The 22,819-nt window shown below is 41.6% G+C and overlaps 2 protein-coding genes across 4 annotated transcripts in view; both read left to right on the top strand.

Moving 5' to 3' along the window:
* LOC126982677 (vascular endothelial growth factor receptor 1-like) overlaps positions 1-2,917 on the top strand; it is a 62,253-nt gene extending 59,336 nt beyond the window's left edge. For all 3 annotated transcript variants that reach the window (XM_050834941.1, XM_050834942.1, XM_050834943.1), the window contains one exon: positions 2,738-2,917. In XM_050834941.1, the coding sequence (XP_050690898.1) occupies positions 2,738-2,902 (165 nt within the window). In that variant the 3' untranslated portion in view covers positions 2,903-2,917. The remainder of the gene's footprint in view (positions 1-2,737) is intronic.
* A 14,327-nt stretch (positions 2,918-17,244) lies between these two features.
* LOC126982431 (inhibitor of nuclear factor kappa-B kinase subunit alpha-like) lies at positions 17,245-22,819 on the top strand (the record flags this gene model as incomplete). The annotated part of the gene is made up of 5 exons (XM_050834476.1): positions 17,245-17,365; positions 17,688-17,905; positions 21,394-21,552; positions 21,846-22,060; positions 22,798-22,819. Coding segments are annotated over exons 1-5 (735 nt in total), but the record flags the coding sequence as incomplete, so codon positions are not given.

Here is a 22,819-nt window from a genome sequence, read left to right as displayed (position 1 = left end):
CAATCCTTAACCGGAAGATTCAAAAGCACCTTTCCACTTCTGACCTTCTATCTGATCGCCAGTATGGGTTCCGCAAGGGGCGTTCTACTGACGATCTTCTTGCTTTCTTAACTGACTCTTGGTCATCCTCTCTTAGCTGTTTCGGTGAAACTTTCTCAGTTGCGCTAGACATATCGAAAGCCTTCGATAGAGTCTGACACAAGTCTTTGCTTTCTAAACTGCCCTCTTTCGGATTCTATCCCTCTCTCTGTTCCCTTATCTCAAGTTTCCTTTCCGGCCGTTCTATCTCTGCTGTGGTAGACGGTCACTGTTCTTCCCCTAAACCTATTAACAGTGGTGTTCCACAGGGCTCTGTCCTATCACCCACTCTCTTCCTGTTATTCATCAATGATCTTCTTTCCATAACAATTAAACTGTCCTGTCCACTCATACGCCAACGATTCCACTCTGCATTATTCAACTTCTTTCAATAGAAGACCATCCCAACAGGATATATACGACTCCAGACTGGAGGCTGCAGAACGCTTAACCTCAGACCTTGCTATCATTTTCGATTGGGGAAGAAGGAACCTTGTGTACTTCAGTGCCTCAAAAACTCAATTTCTCCGCCTATCAACTCGACACAATCTTCCAAACACCTATCCCCTATTCTTCAACAACACTCAGCTGTCACCTTCTTCAACACTAAACATCCTCGGTCTATCCTTAACTCAAAATCTTAACTGGAACCTTCATATCTCCTCTTTCACTAAATCAGCTTCCTCGAGGTTGGGCGTTCTGTATCGTCTCCGCCAGTTCTTCTCCCCCGTACACTTGCTATCCATATACAGGGGCTTTGTCCGCCCTTGTATGGAGTATGCATCTCACGTGTGAGGGAGGTCTCCTCCTCTCACTGATAGTCTTTTACCTCTTAAATTCCATCGTGATGTTGCCTCTCTTTCTATCTTCTATCGATATTTTCACGCTAACTGCTCTTCTGAACTTGCTAACTGCATGCCTGCACCCCTCCCGCGGCCTCGCCTCACACGACTCTCTAATCAATCTCATCCCTTTACTGTCCAAACCCCTTATGCAAGAGTTAACCAGCATCTTCACTCTTTCATCCCTCACACTGGTGAGCTCTGGAACAATCTTCCTTCATCTGTATTTCCTCCTGCCTACGACTTGAACTCTTTCAAGAGGAGGGTACCAGGACACCTCTCCTCCCGAAATTGACCTCTCTTTTTGGCCACTCCTCTGTACTCTATTCAGGAGCAGAAGTAGTGGGCTTTTTTTTTCATTATTGGTTTCTTTTTTTCACGCCCTTGAGCTGTCTCCTTTTCTGTAAATATATATATATATATATATATATATATATATATATATATATATATATATATATATATATATATATATATATATATATATATATATATATATATATATATATATATATATATATATATATATATATATATATATATATATATATATATATATATATATATATATAGTGGCTTGGGATTTGAGGGAAAGACAACGACTCTGTAAACCTTCCATTTCACTTAGCAACGTGGCTCATGCGATGGTGCCGCGTACCATTCATCCTTCCGCCACCATGTAAGACTCACGTATAGATAACGTAAATAAGAGAAAGAGGATGGGGGGGGGGGGGGGGTTAGTGAGCTCCTCAGAGGAGAGTGATGGGGTGATGACTGTGGCATTAGCCCGGCTCAGGGGAGCCGTGCCTAAAGGCTCAAGTTAGATTCGATAGACTACAGTGATATGAGTGGCCAGTGTCACCTGTGTTGCATCTTCTTACCTTCTGTAAATGTTTTGTTCAACTGATTGCTGTTTCCAGCAAACAGTCACCTATAGAAGCTGCTTCAGGAATACTGTGCGGGGGCTGTTGTTGTGGACACCATTTTGCTAGCCAACTGGTGTCTGCTAGATGTAGCGGGAAAGCTTGTATAGCAAACTGCAGGCCTATATACGGGTAGAGTAATGACTAAAGCGACACAAGCGTGAATAGTACTCACAGCTTGAGTTCCAAAGGTAACAGGGGAGAAGTGTTGGGGGCATGCCCCCCCCCCCCCCCCACACACACACACACACCCTCTTCTGCCGTGCCCAAGCCAAGCCGGGTTGGGGCCAGCTCGTGATGGCAGCGGCGGGGTAGGGGCGGGATCGGAGGTGCAGGCGTGCCGATACCGCTTCTCTCCCCGCAGCGGGACATTTGAAACACAAGCTCAAGCATTACTAATATGGGGAGGCGGTGGCTGAGTCGACAGAGTGACGGCACCGCGTTCAGGAGGACGCGAGTTCAATCCCAGCCCGGTGCCACCAAGCTGGGATTTTTCAGCCGCTGCCGAGTGGCTTAAAACTACCCACATGCTGTCCAGAAGACCACCTATCAACCTTGACTCTAGATTCTAGGATTAAAGATGAGCTAGGGGAGGGCAGCATGAACCAATGCAAGATGGCGCCACTATAAACACTCGCCTGCGCCAGAACGGGCTGGGTCGACCATCAGGACCCACCGGGAAGAAGCCTACTGGCGCAATAGGCCGCGACGTAAAAAAAAAAAAAAAATACTAGCCTGGTTGTAAGTATGACCAGTCATAATTTGCATACGTCTCAACTCAAGGACTACCTGTATTTAGCTTGATGCACAATGTAAGTAAAACAAAAAAAAATTATGCTGAATTAATCTTGTTTTGTCTTGTATTTTAATCTCAAAACTTTTTCTAAACTTTAGGACTACTTGGTCATGAATGACGTCTACATTCAAATGAATGAGGAGAGATTCAAGAATGAGCCGGACTACCTCACCATGATGGCCAATCCAACCTTTGAGAATCTGACCAAGGCAGAAGAGCTTGATGACCCACCGCACAAAGATGATCAGGTAGGCCAAGCATGAACTGCCGCGTCAGTTGACCCTGACCTAGCCTAGTTGACCCTGACCTGGCCTAGTTGACCCTGACCCAGCATCAGTTGACCCTGACCTAGCCTCATATATATAGTTGACCCTGACCTAGCCTACTTGACCCTGACCTGGCCTAGTTGACCCTGACCTAGCCTTGATTGACCATGACTTAGCCTTAGTTCACCCAGACCTAGCCTCGGAGGTACACGTGTCAACTTGCTCACTGTGCTTTCCTTGTCTGCTTCCCAGCATTTCCTGAGGCTGTCAGTTACTAGGGCAGTCATCATGAGAGCCTTCATGTCTGCCAAATTTAGAGCCAAGTTAAGGGGCCCGCTGGGATTCTGTGTCACACTGGAATGGTTGAGCATGTTTAGAAACAGGTAAATTAAGATAGCAACCTCCACAACTATGGTTCCCAACGTTTCCTTACTCTGTATCCCGTGAGGTTTCCTGAAGTGGTGATGCACCGCCTCGCCCAGAATGAGGAAGATACAATTTTACTGTTGACTTAATCCTTGTTAATGTGTAGCTAGCCTTATACATATGAGTCAAAGTATAAGTGTACTCAGGTAAATATGAATAAATCAGTCTGAGATGCTCTATGCAGGAAGGTTTTGCACCACAGCTTAAAAAAAAAAAAAAAAACGGTATTTTGAGAGCTGTTTTGTACCGCCAAGCTTTCCCTCGAGTGCCCCATGAGGTGTGCCTACCCCAGCTTGAGAACCACAGCCCTAGAAAGGAATCAGGACTAATAAAGCTACATGCTGGCAAAGTAGTACATGCAAGCATCCTAATTCTTGATTATTTTTTGCTGATGGCTCATTATAATTTTAAGTGAGTTTCAGTTTTCAACATAGCATTTGTACACTTATATAAAAGTTCAACAAGAAATCTTGAGCCAAAGTTTAGGGGCATTTTTGCATGAATGGCAGTTCAAGTGTATTAGATTTATTCTACATGCAAATATACATATATCCTTGGGAGGTTAACTCTTAAAGGAGTATGCAAAGAGTAATTTCCTTTTCTGCTGTGTTGACACCACATCATCCTTTCAGAGTGTAATAATGTTACAGATCCACCGAACTTATTTTAAAAGGCTTTGCCGTTTCAGGAGCAGATCAATAATTCTGCCTCGGCTGAGATAGAGCTCCCATGCAGAGTAATCTACACGCCAGAGGAACGGCATCCCTCCACCTATTCCACTGAGAGCAATTACCTCTCTATGAAGGGTTCTGTGGATCCTGTTTCCCCTTCCGACGATGTCTTCAGTCCCAGGCCACAGGAGGAACCTTCAGAAAGGTTGGTGATGGGTTGGTCATCCAGTGTGTTTGCATTAAGGTGGGCGACTACGGGGTATTTTCAATGATTATTTTTTAAATTGGACGAGTACATTTTTTTCACTCAGCATAGCCGGGATAGCCTAAATTGCCAGGTGGTGAGATTTGTTTTTGTAAAATCAAAACCCCTTCCCCCTGGAGGCCATTTTTAAATGTCCCACGCCATTATGTCATAGCCTGACTCACGCGCCAACACACACGGTATCATTCAGTGCTTGTATGTACGTAAAATTCGCATCGTGCCAGAAAATCAAGATTTATGGCCGCTCGAGGGTTATGTTCCTGGAACACAACTTTGGGTATGCCGATGGAAACATCATAATAAATATCCTCGGGACTGAAGCAAGATTGCAAGAATCTCTGCAGTGGCTAGACCAAGAAAGAACAAGGCATGCAACACCCAAGACAAAGAAGATATGAAAAGAGGAGAAGGATGAGACATATCAACCTGGAGAATTGTAGATAAAATCTGGCTATACAATGAGGAAGGTGGTGCCTTCTGACACCCTCACCTTTGAGTGATTAATACTTTTTTTATAAAGGGGGACCAGATGCAGTATCATTCTCCTGTGAGTCAACAAGGTATACACAATCATATGTGAAAATTTCATGCCAATCAGATAAATACAAATGGCAAGACATGAATGAAATGGGAAAAAATATCTTTAGGAGCCATTATCTTGAAAAGTGGTTTTTACACCCAAAAATTTTCAGAAATCGATAAAAAATCTGACCGACTTTTGTTAGGTATCAGTTAAAACTACAACTAAAGGGCAAGTTTTCGTATTTATAAAATTCTAAAAAATGTAAAAAGTAAACGGGACACAATGGAGAAAATTATAAGGGAAAAAAAATGGCTATTTTTTCTGACAAAACAAAAACCTAAAATTTTATAAATGCAAAATGTAGATATCTTAACAAAGTTTCAAATGTATTTTTTTTTCAAAGCGATTAACTGAAAAATAAAGTCTGTGAAACAAAAAAAAGAAAATACGTTTTGTTTGAGTCTCCCATACGCTTTATCCAAATTTCATGAAATTCACAGAATATCATACATTTACGCCAACAAACAACATACTAAAATTTCAAAGCTATTGGACATACCATATGCACAGGAGGTACCCCCGTAGTCGCCCACCTTAAATTTTGAACGTCGGGCATGAATGATCAACAAAGAACCTCCTCAAAATATCAGTACTCTTTCCTTACTGATGTATATGTACTTATTCATATTTTTCCAGGATTAAGTCAAGGTTGTGAAGTCCTGTTCTTTTAACTCGTGTCATCATATAAATCCCTAAGCTTGTGCAGGTTTTTGCCACACGATTTTTGTTTGGTGAACTGTCTTATTCACCACTTGCTGTCATGGCTGGTTTCAGGTACACACAAGACATGCAGCTGTAGAGGCCCCAAAATACTCATCATTCTAAAAATAATGACTACTAATGCTTGATATTTGGAATAACCTAATCACATACTTTTAATACAGGGGGGTGGATACATAATGGGGCCCCAGAACATAATCCTGCCTAAGGTCTCCCACAAGACCAAAACCAGCAGTGCTTGTTGCTCTGTGTAGGGAGTTAAACGTCCTGCTTCATCGCAGTGTACTCTTCCTTCTTTGAAGTCCTTTCCACATAAGTACTAAGTTTGAGCAAGGTCTTGACCATCGCAGCATCGCACGAGCTCCATTCATGTAGTGTTTCTGGTCTAATGTGGAAGTTCCCAAGTCCAAACCTCAGAAATTTGAGATAAGAACAACCTGTCATTAATTTGGGGCCAGTAAAAAATCTTGATCATACCATTGCATAGTGGATCAGAGATGCATCTGAATTGTTATCAGTCCAGTAGGCATGGGATTGCCTAAGTAACGGCTCCCACTTACGGTCCTTACTCTTGATTGGCGTTAATTGTTGACTGTTTTAGTCTTGGTGAATTTTCTTTTTTCTTCTGATCCAGATTTTTGTGATATAGTTTTTTCTGTCTTCAATTTCTTCCAGTGATAATGGTTGAAACACTAATATATTGGCCATTAAGTAGTCTCTGCTTTAGCTTTCTGTGTTCTGTATAAAATTTTGGTTTTGTCTTATTTCTTCACAGTCCAACAGAAAATGTTCTAAAGTTTCTATTTCTGCACAAACCTGTTCCTCCAGTTTAAAGTTATGGTATTAGTTCTTCCCCTTAATATTGATTTTGTTCCTAGTGTGTTGTCTGGCCAAGTATCTTCTGTTAGGTCCTTTTTGTATAATTCAGATATCCTTAATGTTGACTTTGTCTGTATTTCATTTTTCCATTTCGTTGAGTCACATTTTAATGAAGAGATCTTCTATTCTCTTTTTTCTTATTTTCGGTCCGGTCAGTATGTTTATTTATTTATTTGTTTGTTTGTTCGTTAACAGTCTCCTATGCACAATTTTGCGGATATCTCAACCAATTTTTCAGGGAAGCTTTATGTCCATCCAAAATAGAACCCATTAAATTTTTCATGTCAAAGGTCAAGGTCAAGTTTGCACAGAACGTCAGATTCACATATTTTTGGCCATAACTTCGTTTCTCGTCATCATAGAGACTTCAGACTTGGTTCATATTTTAGCTCATGGAAAGACATAACCTTGCATGGCTTTGACATTGACCTTTAACCTTGACCTCAAAAAGTTCACCCAAGGTCAAAGTTTCCAAAAAGATGGAATTTCATCAACTTCAAAACAGATGCTTCCATATGATGCATAGAATCACAGTTGATGCCCATACCGATTTTCAGGACGATCTTTGGCGGAGGTGTGCACTCTCCGAGTGTTATGCGTCTAGTTTTATATATCCACTGACTGCTGAACCTTTATTTGATCCACAGATTTACCTTCTCCTCAAATACCAACAAGAGTGTTCGGTTATCATCTCTTTCTGAGGAGGAAGAAACCAACCTTGTAGAGTCCAAGGAATCCCCAGCAAACACTCCCTTCCAAGGCATGACAGTACAGCCACCTTCAGAAGACATAGCAAGCCACAACAAAGGTGACATCCCTGTAGCAGAAAATACAAATACTGGCAACGACTACATAAACTTACCGTCTACGGGTTAGGAATACCTCAGCAAGTGCCAGAGGGCCTGCGCCCAACAAATGAAGAAGATTTTTCCTGAGCAGATCAGTTTCTTATACGCTTTGAGAAGTGGAAATACCAACAACACTTCTGGCCAGGCAGTGGGCATCCCCTCTTAATATTTGTGCTGTGTTTACAGTATATTCAAGTTGCAAATACTACAAATTTCCCTTCAAAGACACTTGCATTGAGATAATTTATCTCACACATGTCCCCAGTTCTTTGCGGGCTGGGCTTACAACCCCCAGCACCTCTCATGATGCTATGCCGCTGTGATTAGTTCTGACAGTGCTCTCAAAGGAAGACACTGGCCTTCACCAGAGTGGGGGAGATCAACAGTGGAGTCTCAGCTCAGCCACTTTATGGTCCGTTCATATACTTCACCTGCCTTATCAAAGGCCTTTTGAAAATCCAGGTAAACCATGTCCAGTGATTTGGTTTTGTCTTACATTGAGAAGAGTTCATTTCAAAAGATCAGTAGGTCAGTTGAAGGGCACCTCTTGTTACGGAATTCATGTTGTGAATCCTTAATTTGTGAATGGCTTTCTTTATCACTAGCAATTCTGTCTCTGTAGCATGGTCTCCAGTAGCTTACCTACTACTGCTGTTTGACTAAAGGGCCTGTAATTACCTGTTTTTGTCTATCATTAAAGATCAGTGTTGCATTAGCTGCCTTCCAATCAGTAAGAGATAAGCCATTCTCCTTGTACATATTAGATATGGACATGACTTTGCTTTTTGCTTCCGGAAGTAGTTTGGGATGAAAAAGATCCTCTGGTTGTGGACTTCTATTTGTTTTGAACAACTGCACTACATTCAAAATTCCATCAGTAGTTATTTATTGGAAAAGGTAGGAACATGATTTTCATTAAAACTGTGTCATTGCCAGGATTGGTGGAAGCAATCATCAAACTGGAATAATAATTGTTTAATTAATATGTTTTAAGTGTGTTGGTGTTCAGTCACTAAGTTACCCGCTCTGTCAATTAAAGATCCAGTCCCACTTCTGATCTTGTTCTTTGCTCCTTATTTACTTAAATAAAGACTTGGGATTGGTTTTTATAATTGGCGGCAATATTTCTTCATATCTACGCTTTGATTGACTTATTAAAATTTTTACTCATTGCCTGTCTCCATGATTAAGTCTGTTATTTTTGTTCAAGTTTTGAAATTTCTCTAGGCTGTATAACAAGTTTCCTCATTAAGATGATGTTAGCTTTAGCTATTGAGCGATGGCGGACTAGTATTGTTAAGATTATGTTGCTTTCACTAAAGTAAACAAATTTATTCTGTTGAGAAAGTAATTGATTTATAAAGTTTTGTCACACTATGTACATTAGAATAACCCGATAATTACATGTCTGTCCGTTCTTGCTTAATTTTAAGAAGTTTGCTCTTTTATTTAAGGCACTACAATACACTGTTTTGCTCTTGCTTCGTTCTGCAGGTATAGCGCTAAACTCATGGATCGTTAAACTCAGGGTATTGAAAACTGAAAAAGCGTTTATTTGTTCCAGCCTGTGAAGAGGTTGACTTTTTTTTCATTTTACTCCCTTATTGTCTCAAAATATGTACCGTGTAAAAAGGAAGAAAATGTGAAGAGAGAACGGGTTGTTTTGAAGCCGCAGCTGAAGGCGGCTGGCTGTCTTACGATTAGCTGACAGTTCTGAAAACACGCTTGTGATTGGGCGAGTCCTATGACGTCATCAACGGCGCTCATCCAATCAGCGGCCTCTAACTATGACGAAACGAAAGCTTTGTGAATCTGAAGTCAACGTTGATAGTTAAGTCATTAGTTTGTATAGCTTTTGCCGCAGGCCATTACCACGCATCTCTACACTGAATCTCGCCCCAGCACATGTGAACACTGTCACCCAACCGCTAGTTTCTCGAGAATTTTGTACAGAGATTCAAAGTTGGCTGCATTTCACGGGAAACTCATTGAAATTCTAGCCAGAAACTCAGCCACTAGCATGTCGGTTATTTTCTTCTGAGGTTGGTAAGTTGTGGTCACAAGAAGAAGAGCGTGTCAGCTGATAGGTTTAGTAGCTATCCGCATGTAATCCAGTACCACAATGAGTTCCACGAAGCTAGATAAGCTTGGAGTACCCAGGTTGAGCAGGTCTTGGACTTGAGTCTTGTCCAAGCGTAGTCACTGCGTGATCATGTCTGGGTCCTCACTACTAAGTTCTCGTAGCACTAACAGTAGCTCGCTGTAGCACTTTCTCCCTTTGTCTCCGAGCTAACCACTCACAAACGAACAATTTTTTTTTTTCCAGCAAACACCAAAGCAAACTCTGCAACATCTGGATCCATTGTTTGTTTTGCTATTCAGCTGATATATCCCAGAATGCAACAGTCCTCTGTGTAACCAAACTGAGGATAAATTCGAGGCAGAAAATTGTCGGGAGATAATTTCTGTAGAAAATCCCCGAGAAACTAGCTTGTGTGACCGTGTCTTTAAGCTGCTGGTGTCACACTGGGCCTTTTCCCTCCAACTACGTTGGCGTTAGGGGCGACCAGTATAACTCCAACTTTTCTGGGTTTGCGTCACACACGGCCATGGTCGGTTGCCCGTATTCACAACGTAAACAAAGCAGTCGCCCTGTATCGATTAAATAGTAAACAAAGCAGCTCTGCCAGTCTACTTTACGAGTTTCTTGGTTGGCTATTTTCCACTGCTCACTCCTCGGCCACTGCCGTCAGCTGTTTGTTTACATACATACGTTTACATACGTATATAAGGACGACCGACAACTCACTCCCGATTGGACGCACGGGCAACCACTGTTGACAGTATAGCCCCAACAGTTGAAGGAAGACGGCCAGTGTGACACCGCCTTAAGGAATTGCGCGTGACGCCGATGGTAGGTAGACGTGACCCGTACATGTCAGAGCAATGCGAAACTTGGAGCAATAATGCACGAAAGTCGGGATGGTAAGAATTTAGGATTGAGCGCGAAACTCGGGAGGGTATTGTAGTATTTTATTTTAAGTCATTCATGCTTGATCTCTAATGTCATTGCTTACCAATGATTGCAATAGCTGAGATGTTCTATTGTTACTTTACTGACTAGATTATCTTGATTCATTACAACAAGGTCCAGTGCATCATATTGAGTTGATTATGTAATCACCTGATTCAGATATTTATCACCTAACAATGTGAACATTCTAATGTGATTCCCCTTCGTACCTGAAAGTGCATCCAACCATAGACAAATTTGGGGGGTCAATAGCGGGGGTAAATTTAGGGATAATCTTTACCCTCAAAACTCTTGCAATGCAGTACCTTGAAATACTTGAAACAGTACCTTGAAACACTTGAAATACTTGAAACACAGTACCTTGAAACACTTGAAGCACAGTACCTTGAAACACTTGAAGCACAGTACCTTGAAACACTTGAAACACAGTACCTTGAAACACTTGAAGCACAGTACCTTGAAACACTTGAAGCACAGTACCTTGAAACACTTGAAGCACAGTACCTTGAAATACTTGAAACACAGTACCTTGGAACACTTGAAATACAGTACCTTGAAACACTTAAAACACAGTAACTTGAAACACTTGAAACACAGTAACTTGAAACACATTACTTGAAACCTTTGAAACACATGAAACAGTAATTTATCGGCGTCGCAGATTGTCCATCTTGTTGTTGTTGTTGTTGTTCTCTTCAGGTTGTTTTCCTGGCTTACCCATGCATTGTAGACATGACATTGTTTGATAACATTTGTTAGCCCTGATGAACCCTACAACATGGCATTTTAAACAAAGTCAGCTGTATTTTTTATTTATTTTTTACGTCTTGGCCTGTGGCGCCGGTAGGCCTTCATAGTAGGGCCTGATGGTTGGTCCCAGCCTGCTGTGGCACAGGCAAGTGTCTATAGTGGCGCCATCTTTACTTTTCAGCATTTTCCATTTTAGACCCCTAGTTACATAATATAAATTGTTAGGGGGGTGTTAGAGGGTCATGCGATGCCGATCTAGCACAGTTTTTGTGCTATTAACAACTGTTAAACCCTTGACTCATGTTTCGTTGAGGGCACATACAAAGAACACATTATTCCATACCATACAATACCATTCCACACTACACCAAACCATACCATGTCTTACCTTTCTTCAAACCTCCCGACTGATCACAGGCTCCACAATTATTTTTATATATAGTACATTTTGTGACTTTCCATTGTATTTTTAAGTGCCACCTACAGTGCTGATAGGCTTTCTTGCGGGGCCTCTTGGATGGCCCCAGCCTGCTGTAGTGGCACAGATGAATTCTGTTTATAGTGGCTGCCTTGATATGTGCAAATGATGGTGTAAGATATTATAATGACTGAGTGCAAAGGTAGAAATGAACTGCCGTGGAGGAACTGTTACTGTGTGCACACTCAGAAATATACTCAACTGTATTTTGGTGAGGCCAATTCACTTGTTTATGTGAGAAATAAGTCACACCTGTTGTTGCTCTAAGAAATGTGATTGAATTATTTGCCACTTTATTTTTTTGATCCATGACAAGAAAACAATAATAAAAAACCGCAATTTTCTTTTTCTCTTCAAATTGAGATACTTTTTCATGTTGAGCTTTTTTCTATTTTTCTTTTAGTCTTGCTATTAACTGTCTGCCCTGTTGCCTCTTATTCCCCTCATAGTGTCCCCTCCCATTCTTCTTTGCTTAGAAATGTGTCATGTTCCTATAAAAACTATGAAAAAAGTATCCTGAGCTGTGGCCTGAAATGGCGCACTTTGGAGGCACATGGTGAGTGAGGATCATGCCTTGGAGAGCAGACAGGGGTTAAAGATAATGACAATTAATACATATGAAATGGACTTGGGCAGTTCATACTATGCAAAATGCTGATAGCAGAGGGACAACCCAAGTAACAGATGGATAACCAGCAAGTGCAGAGATTAAATTAGAACAAGTATGAGGAAGTAAGGGAAGCAAGAAAGGAGCAAAAGAGGTTGTATGAACAGTACGTGCAGACGGCTGAGAAAAAAAAAAGTATGAAAGTGAAAGGCTGAGGGTGAATATCAAAGTGCATGGAGAAACTCTGTGAGGCAGCAGCGACTGACGATACAAGGAGGTTATGGATGCAATGAGTAATAGTCCGAGAGCTAGCTACGGGTGATTTTACCCCAACGAGCCCAGAAGATATAATGCTCTAACTTGGTTAAGTTTATCACCGACAATTGAAAAAGGTTTGTCAGCTGCTTCAACTCGGGTGGGTGTTGCCCCCAGGGGGTGCCAAAATACCCCTTTTTGAGGTTGATTTTACTTTTCAAACTATACACTTCAAACTTTGTATATAAAACTATGTATTTATTCTTAATAATATGGCGATATAACTCACAGAATATTTAAGGGGGATGAAGGGGTCAGCTGCCCTTAAAAAGACCCTAAAAGTGTTGGATTTTACCCCAAAAGCTACACGAATCATATTCACTCAGTATAATGATAAAATGCAGTAGATATGAATCTAGTTCAATCTACTAATAACTGACACTATTTCTCGGTGGTAAAAGGGGGTCAGCTGCCCTCCAAATTTAGTCTGATTTTGGCCCTTGGGGTAAAAATGTCTTACCCCAAGAGCTACACGTACCAAAATGCAGTAGCACAGAGTTAATCTGTCCAAATTGATAATGAGACTAAAACTGACAACATTATCAGGTGGTAAGATGTGGTCAGCTGACCTCCAAGGGCAAAATTTGGACAAACCTTTTTCAATTGTCGGTGATAAACTTAACCAAGTTAGAGCATTATATCTTCTGGGCTCGTTGGGGTAAAATCACCCGTAGCTAGCTCTCGGACTATAATTAAGTAAGTGTGAGAGAAGTGTGATGCAGACCCTGAGGGAGAAAGGACTTGAGGGTGGACATGAATGGTACAGATTCCTGAGAGCTGAGAGGATCTGTGACAGTGAAAATGTGGACAGTCTAAAGGTGAATGGTGAAATAATTACAGATAAGAAGAACATGAGGGAGTCAATTAGAAAGTTTTGAGAAAAAATAGGGGGAGTAGGGGAAGCATTTGTGTAGTGACACGACTTGCCTGATGGGCGAGCCTCCCATAACCCACTTGGCGAGGGGGGTACCTCTTTGGCCGACTGGTAAAGGAGTGGCTCTCCCGTTAAGCTGGTCGCGGGTTCGATCCCCGGCCCCGGCAAACCTTTCCTTGTCTGGATTAATTTCTCGTGTGTTTCGTTACATGCAGAGGACGTGTGTGAGTGGAGAAACGAGTAAATTCTGGCATTTCATTTGGTGTGAGAGAAGGATGTGTGACCATGGAGAGGAAAAATGCAAATGAGTTGAATGAAAGGGAGAAGGAAGGATAAATGCAAGGAAGTATAGATGGTCTGAGTCCCGCAGCAAAGTGTGACCGGGGTGTGGACGAGACTGTACGTGCAGCATGTGCTGGAATGTAAGAAGTATGACATCAGAACATAAGAACATAGGGAAACTGCAAGAGGCCGGGTGGCCTACACAGGGCAGCTCCAGAATCCTCCCCACTACTCACGATGGGTGAGGTGTAGTTACAGGGATTACAGTTGATCCTCGTTATACCGGCGGTACTAGGCACGCATCCAGTACCCCGTCACCTTACTGCACCCACACCTCACTGCCACCTGTCGTCCTCGTTCATGTAGTTATCCAGTCTACTCAACAAGCTATCGTCCCTGCACTAACTATGTGATTGCTGAGTCTATTCCATTCCCCCACCACCCTATTACTAAACCAATGCTTGCCTATATCTCTCCTAAATCTGTACTTTTCTAATTTAAATCCATTACTGCGAGTTCTATCCTGCTGGCTAATTCTCAATACTTTACTTATATCGCCTTTGTTGTAACCCTTGACCCATTTGAATACTTCTATCATATCTCCCCGCATTCTTCGTCTCTCTAGTGAATGTAAATTTAGATGTTTCAGCCTATTGTGATATGGGATCGAGGTTCCTCAGCCCCTGAATGACAGGGAGAGAACGAAAATGATGAATGTGTTTCGTGAGTGAGATGGGACGAGGAGTGAACGGGAGGACTGGAATGGAGTGGATGGTGCTGCTGCTGGGGCTGAGTGGAGAGACGAGTGGACGAGTGATTGAGGCAGTGAAAGAGGGCATGTAACGTGTAAGATGTAGGGAGTGATATCTTGCCCCGAGAAGAACATAGACTTTCCGCATGTTTTGTTTTCTTTTCGCAGGAGCTGCCGATACAAAGGCTTGGGCCCGGATCCAAAGAGAAGGCTGCTTACCGACATCGGTATCTCGGTTAACGAGATCGCTAACGCTTCTTGGATCTAGGCCTGGCTGGGAGAAATCCCAAGCCACCTGTGACATCAAGATCAAGATCAAGATCAAGGAATCCCTGAAACAAGAGACAGTCGACCCAAAACAAGAGGAAGAGGAAGAGGGAGTCCTGCGGCCGCGGCTGCATGTCCTACTCCTGCTCTTAGGACCTCAGGGTGAGTCCTGCGAGGTGTGGCGGGCAATTAATGAGAGTCCTGAAAGTGTGATGGAGGTTAATAATGGCCCGTCTTACTGTGTTAATGGCCTATCAGTCACTGCGTTGGTGTGTGTGTTAGTGGCCCTTCATTACTGTGTTGGTGTGTGTGTTAGTGGCCCTTCATTACTGTGTTGGTGTGTGTGTTAGTGGCCCTTCTATTACTCTATTGGGCCTTCTATTACTGTACTATATAACATTAATAGGTGATAGTTAAAATATTTTTTTGCCACAACAAACATGCATCCGTCTCTTCATCCACAGTTTAAGTTTTTTTGTTTGAAGTGTGTCTCTATAGGTCGATACATCTCCATTGGTACATGTACCCTATGAACGATGAAGTCTCCCAGGCAATGAATGGCATTCAAATAACTGTTTCAAGATTTACAAATGGAGGTAATATTGTCATGAACTTTGATAATGAGAACAGAAGGGATGAGGCCGCTCAAAAATTGGAGTTTGTTGAGCAAATTAGTACCAAGAGTGTTGGAAAGATGAAACCAAAGTTCATGATATGCAATATTCATAAAGAGGAGACCAAGGAAAAATAAAGGAGACCATTTTGGACTACAATGAGTTCTTACGCACAATTCAGGATGTTCAGAATAAGATTGAGCTGATTTTTAGTAAGCCTGCAGCTGGTGGCACGATGCAGTACATTTTGAGGTGTAACCCAACTGTGAGAGAGCTGATTTACAAGAATAGTGACAAGTTGAAATTAGAATGGGAAATATACACTGTGAGAGACAGATACCATGCAGTTATATGTTACAATTGTCAGAGATATGGCCATCTTGAGTCCTACTGTACTGCCAAGACCAAAGGAGAAGCCCCAAAATGTTTCAAATGCACTGGCGATCATAAATCATAGGAGTGCGCCATGGCTGAGAAGAAATGCATAAATTGTGTGAGGTACAAGAAGCCTGAAATCTACCACTCAGCGAATGACCAGTGTTGTGTAGTACTTCAGACTGAAATTGAGAGAATTCATAACATAACCAATCATGGTTATTAATCAGTGTTTATACTCAAAAACAAGTTGTGTGTTAAATGTTCAGCAAGTTGGAAATAATTTAGTGCGAATCCAAACACGGCCAAGTGACTATGATGATGCCAAGTTTATTAAAGGACATCAGTAGGCTATTCATGAAAGTAATCAAGACTCACTCACTACGACGTTTTGAATTAAGTGCATCGAGGATAATTATCAAAGTTAACATCGTAATTGTTGACGGCCCTCAGAAATCACTGCCTAGCAGTGGAGCGGGGCCTGAAACCTCATCAACGGTAAATGGTTCGGTAGATGTCGTTTTACCCCAGTGCTACCCCAATGACCCTGACACATCTTTTTACGCCAATGATCCCTGATTGTGAACTGGGACAAAATTACATCTACATGGGGGTACAGTAGAATGTTATTGGGGTTAATAAACATTATATACATTGTGGCACAGGAATGTTATTGGGGCTAATGAACATCTATATACATTGTGGCTCAGAGGAATGTTATTGGGGCTAATGAACATCTATACACATTGTGGCTCAGAGGAATGTTATTGGGGCTAATGAACATCTATACACATTGTGGCTCAGAGGAATGTTATTGGGCTTAAAAGACGTATTTCCCTCCCATTGAACATTGTTGTACAGTGGGTTACCATTAGGGTAAAAGACATCTTTTTTCCCATTGAACATTGGTGAAGTGGGGTGTCATTGGGGTAAAACGACATTTCATGCTCCCTTGGGTAAAAATACATTTTGCTTACATTGGGGTAAAAAGATGTACCCCAAAGCAAAGAGTACATAATAGTGACTCACATTGAGCTGCCTCCACTGATAGAAAAATGGCAGCACCATGCCCGTCTGTTCCTCTGTCTGCAGCTCAAGAGAGGACATGCCTCCACTTGGCTTATCTACAAAGCTATTGAGAAAGAGCAACAGTTTTTTTATCAGAACATTTCAAATAAGATCTGAAAAAGTATATAACATAGAAGAAAACATCTCTCACTTTGTCTTACTTCTATGTGAAACAAAGTCAGAATAGGAAAACCTAGCAGTTTGATCTTCTTGCTGTCCTTTCATCAACCTGATACAAAGGTGACTGAAAGCAGGCTTCCAAGGATAATATTACATACATATTACCTACCTAACATGCATACATACCTAACCTACCCTTTCAACTGAGTCTGCTTCTTTTTCAGCTACAGTAAAATTATAGTAACTAATCAAAATATGTTCTTAGTGTTGCAGTAGAATTTTGTAATATATTATTATTTTCACCTGCCATAGACATTAACTTTTAGGTCTAACGTAGAAGTTTAGACATTGGATAAGTGGGCCAGTGGAGATTGTATGTTACCATTGACAAAGCTGATCACTTTCCAGTATCATGGCGACAGAGGAGAAGCAAGAGAGGCCCGTCACCTACCCGTGGCTGAAGGACAAAGTGCTTGGGACGGGAGGGTTTGGCACAGTCATGTTATGGCGTCCTGCGATACCGGAAACAATAGGTGAGTTGAGGCCTGTGAATTTTATGGCTCAGAGGTTATATAAAGCTGATGAGTGCTAAAGGAAGCCCTGAGTTAACCCAGTAGCTGCGGGGATCATGTTTCTTAAGGGCCCCTCTAGGCGAATTAATGAGAAAAAAATCATCACTCACGCAAATCATTATATAATATATATCAACACATTTGTGATCTGTTTATGCATCCTCTATTTTAGGGGATTATGTAAAGGCAAAAATCTGGCCCGTCACTGGTACGCAGGAAAGCCACAAATTTGGCCTGTCACTGCTTCCAGGTTAAGATACTAAATTGCTCTCTTCATTTTCAGCCCTGAAGAAGTGTCGTTGGGGCACACCAGGCACGGGTACAGAAAATATCCTCACTCCCAAGCATGTTGAGCGCTGGGAGAAGGAGGTGGAGATCATGAACAGACTGAGTCACTCGGCCGTCGTCAAGTGTTTCCAAGTTCCGCCAGAGTTAATGGGACCCCCGGGAGACCTTCCTATGTTGTGCATGGAGTACTGCAGCGGGGGAGACCTGAGGAAGGTACTGCCTCGTTCTGTCTGGATACTTCAGACACTTCCCTGTCGAGATTACATTTTTTTTTTTTTTTTTTTTTTTTTTTTTTTTACAAGAAAGGAGACAGCTCAAGGGCAACAAAAAAAAGTGTAGAAAAAAAAGCCCACTACTTGCTTGTGTTTAGTTGCCAGTCATCACAAAAAACTTAGATCCTTGACTGAGGTGATAGAAAAATGTTCATCTTTCAGTATCAGGACTACCTCTTGTATCATAGGAAGATCTATCTGCTATGTAATTGAAGGACGGTATATGATAAAATTAATTTCCTATTCCTTTGTTTAGTATAGGGAAACAAACTAAGGTCTTGGCCATAAAACTCAAATAAACACCTCCAAATTAGAGAGTAGAGAAATTCTGATTATAATTACTCAAGTTCTGCAGATATCTTGACCTTCCTTTCAAGAATATCTGTGAAGAGAAATTGATAAGCTGGAGCAGTTTCAGTAATGGAGCCTGCTTAATTGTTTTTATTTTTTAAATGTGTAGGAATTTTTTTTACAGCAAAGGAAGCAGCTGAAGGGCAAAAAAGTAATAATGAATAAAAAAATGCCTGCCAAATACTGGCCCTGTAAAAATGAGTTCAGAAGAGTTGCAAAAAGAGAGGTCAATTTCAGAAGGAGAGGTGTCTCAATACATTCCTTTTGAAAGAGTTCATGTCATAGGCATGAGGAAATACAGATGAAGGAAGAATGTTCCAGAGTTCACCAATGAAAAGGATGAAAGAATTTGAAAACTTACATCATTTATGCCATTAGTTTATGATTTCTTTGTTTTCCACCATCTCTGTACAGTAGAATTTCGAATCTCAATCATAATTGGGACCGAAAATACTGATCGAGATTCGAAATATCGAGATGTGAAGTTAACTTATGGGGAAAAATGCAATTGGGACCAAAGCCTTGCCAACTAACCTATATCAACTACGTTAACTTGCCCTTACGATAATTGCATTTCTCACTTCCCGGATTTTTTCACACCTTGTTGTGGTCCTTGACTCCCATTCTCGCTCTTACCCACCCCCTGGGTCTTTCCATTGGCCACAGGAAACATGGTGAATGGGATCCAGGTAGCCAAGTGCAGTATGTAAACAACCTTGACCACATGCTGGGTTTAAACAGCTGATGGGTGGCTGCTGCTGCTGATGATGATGAATGTCGGTGGCATAGCCTTTGTATCGGCACCACCTAAATGGTATTTTTATTAGGGCTTGTATTTACCTATTTGCAAATACAACCCCTAATAAAAATACCGTTAAATGGTGCTGATAAAACTATACCACCACATCATACAACAGCAACAACCACCATCAGTTTATTATGGGTTTAGGCTTTTCAATTTGCTAATTCTTATTTTCCACATGTTGTATAAGACTTCTTTCTTTTCTTCCATCTCTTCTTTTTCAAAAGGTGGGAGAGCAATCGAAAAAATCAGCGATCAAGATTCGTGTAATTTGATTGAGATATGTGAATCGTGGGTTCTTGATGGTGCAATCGAGATGTGAAATATTGAGATGAGATTGATCAAGATTCATGACTTTACTGTAGTATCCTTTAAATTATCTTGGAGACTAGACAAAAGAAGAAACATGATTAAGTTAAAAAGATTGGGTTACTTTTGAGAATTAGTGTTGGTGTAATCAATAACCTCCATTCTTTAGCTTCATCTCCCTCCACAGGACTGATAACACCTCTCCCATCATGAAGTAACAGAGCATAACAGGTGGAGTACTTGTGGGGCTTGGCAGTTGAGTGGGCTAGAGCATGAAGCCTTGGAAGGGATAACCCAACTTTTGAACCTCCTTGCCGATGTGTGACGTTACGAATCAGTGGTGGGCACGGTTCCGCTAACTGCTAATTAACAAAGTTAAATTTCTCGTTAGTTGTTTAGCGTTTTCGCTAACTTTGGAAATAGCTAGCGGACAAATTAGCTTCCGCTGAATGAAGTTCCTCCACTAACTTGAGTCCGCCAAAAATTCATACAGGTTTGTTCTCGTCCGTTGTGGGCAGACACAGAACCAGTTGAGCCACATGGCGCAATAATTCCAGGGCTTCCACTTTTGGGTAAATTACATCTTAAAGTAGGGCAATTGGACAATTATTAGGGAGGGAAACTTGGGTATTTAAGGGTAATGCATCTTCCATTTCCAACTCTTTGAACTCAGGATTTAATAACAATAATTCGATATTTTCCACCTAACAAGAAGTAAACTTAAAATACTTAAAATAAGCATCAGTTATGGAAAAAAGTAAAAAATGCATTAATCTGCTGGAAATCTTGGGTAAAATATACGGATTTAGGATAAACTGGAGGCTTCATTCTCTTCTTGTTGTTGCTTGTTGGGCTCTTTGTTCAGTTCTGCTGCAGCGCTGTCACCGTGTAGTCATCGCGTTCATTATTGTCGCCTTGTTTATCGTTATCGATATCATGGAAAGTAACCCGAAAGAGATGCTGACCCTGTTAAGGAGCCGGCAGCAGCTGTGGGTGAGGCGGAGGACACTCAAGCTGATGGTCAGGAGTCCCAGAAGTTCCAGAACCTGTGGCACCACCTGGAGAAGTACTTTGTCCTTAAATCAAGAGATATGAAGAACGCCAATGTCTTGCACTTCTGGAGCGTCGTGTGCCACCCCAAGAGGACCATCATTAACGGACAGGCGGCGAGCCTTTACAACTTGAAGTCACATGTCAAGAGGACACACCCAGCGCATGCCACCCAGTTTGATCATCATCTGATTTTGACATGCTATACTGTTGTGGAAAGCTCTATGTCTAAGCTACAACATATTGAAATTTCAGGTCACTAGGTCTGTTTGTAAGGGTTTTAGAGCCAAAATACTAAACCGAAGCTAAATCCATAGTACATAAAAAAGTTAGTGGTTAGCGTTAGATTCCACTAATTTCTTTATTAGTTTAGCGGTTTAGCATACGAAATGCTAACTTTTTACTTAGTGGATTACCAGTTAGCAAAGCCAACTTTTCGGTTAGTGGTTCCCACCACTGTTAGGAATGATGTCTGGTCATGAACGCCCCCAAGCCTCAACCCCCTAATGACTCCAGCTTAGACTCGAGGGGAACAGTTGGAAGGTGAGGAAGAAGATTTGTCTGGAATGTTTGAATTTAGTCTGGATTTTTTTATTGTTAATTGATCAACATTTCCATGTGAGGCAAATGGTGTGAAGGAGTGACCTGCCATTTTTATAGTTTTGAGCAAATTGTTTTAAAGCGACCGCCAGATGCTGCACACAGCCCCTCGGTGGCGGAGTTTGACAGAAAAATCCTGCAGCTTTAAGCCTACGAATTACCCGTTTTAAGGTCGCTCTTTCCCTAACTTACTTCACCACACAATTCGGCAAATACTCAGCCACCAGATGCCGCCAAAAACAGAAGACCGCCTTAACTGGTTTGGCTGCCCCATAAACATAAGTCCCTCATATGATTTGTTTTTATTTACTCTTTAGGTTCTGAACAAGCCTGAAAACTGCTGCGGGCTCCGTGAAGCTGCGGTGAGGGCGTGCATCAGGGACATGACCGAGGCGGTGGCGTACCTACACTCCATGAGGATCATCCACAGGGATCTGAAGCCGGAAAATATAGTTCTTCAGGATGTTGATGGAAAGGTTAGTTTTTGAGATGAATTCTGATTTACTCCGTGTCACATACTAGCAAATATCCCTATTGTTTTTTTTTATGGTAGAATAGACAGGATGAAATGAAAGATAAAAGATAAGCAGTATGGTTGCCACATCCTATTGTAGTAAATTTTCACTGCATGCTTTGGAATTTTGAGGCTTGTTTTTATTCCATGGATGTTTGTGCTCAGAGTAGGGAATTAATCTGAGGATTTTTATTTTCATTTCATTGATGTGTTTTTTTAAGATATTTATGACCTATGTTTTCTTACTTTTTACAGATTGTGTATAAACTCATTGATCTTGGGTATGCCAAAGAACTAGACCATAGCAGCGTTTGCACATCCTTCGTGGGCACCCTGCAGTACCTGGCCCCAGAGCTGTTCCTCAGCAAGCGCTACACCTGCACCGTGGACTACTGGAGCCTGGGCCTCGTCACGCATGAAATCATCACGGGTGTCAGGCCATTCTTGCCAAACATGACTCCTGTGGAATGGTAAGTGACGTTTTTCTCAAGCACAGTGAACTCTACTTTTGAGTGTATTAGGGATGGAAATTCACAAAAATGTTGTGATTGTCAAACCACTCAGAAAATAATCTCAAATAGCAAACCCTCGCTTTAACAAATTATTTGGTGGAAGGGGCGACGTTATGTTCCAAAATACGTCATGTCCAAGGGATCAACAGCACAAGCTGCACCAGCCCTTACTTTTCCAGCTGGCACCATGTCAATACAGCGTGACTGGTTTATTTATGTTTTGGATACAAACAACCGACATTAGTTGTGTGTGAAGCACACCCAGTAAAGTTGGAGTTGCTGGTTGTGCCCATTGTGACACCGCTTTAGATCCAGCCTTGCTGGTTTGTCACTCCCTTGAAATCTTGTGTTTTCCCTGATCCATTGTGTTAATGTGTTATCTTGCCCTCTGATGTCCACTCCTCCCAACACACCTCTTTGCAGTTGAAGTCCCCCATCATGGCTAGGTTATCACTCCCACCTTTTAGTTTCTCCTCACCCGCAGTTGTGTCTTTCATTCTACTCTCATATTCTTCCTTGCCCTAAAATCTTCAAAAGGCAACTCCAGACCTTTCCTTTTGGTGAAGTTGTGACCAAGAGAGGGTTTTGTGATGGATGAATACAGTGCTTAGTTTGTGGCACTGTTACTGACTTGGTAAAAGTCTCTATTACTGATCAATAAGTATAATGTTTAAATAACTTCTTTTGATTTACAGGATGAAGAGAGTCCAGCAAGCA

This window comes from Eriocheir sinensis, chromosome 51 (genome assembly GCF_024679095.1).
Source record: "Eriocheir sinensis breed Jianghai 21 chromosome 51, ASM2467909v1, whole genome shotgun sequence".
In the NCBI taxonomy this organism is placed as follows: domain Eukaryota; kingdom Metazoa; phylum Arthropoda; class Malacostraca; order Decapoda; family Varunidae; genus Eriocheir; species Eriocheir sinensis.
Note: the sequence above shows the minus strand (reverse complement) of the source record. Positions and strands in the feature narration are given on the sequence as shown.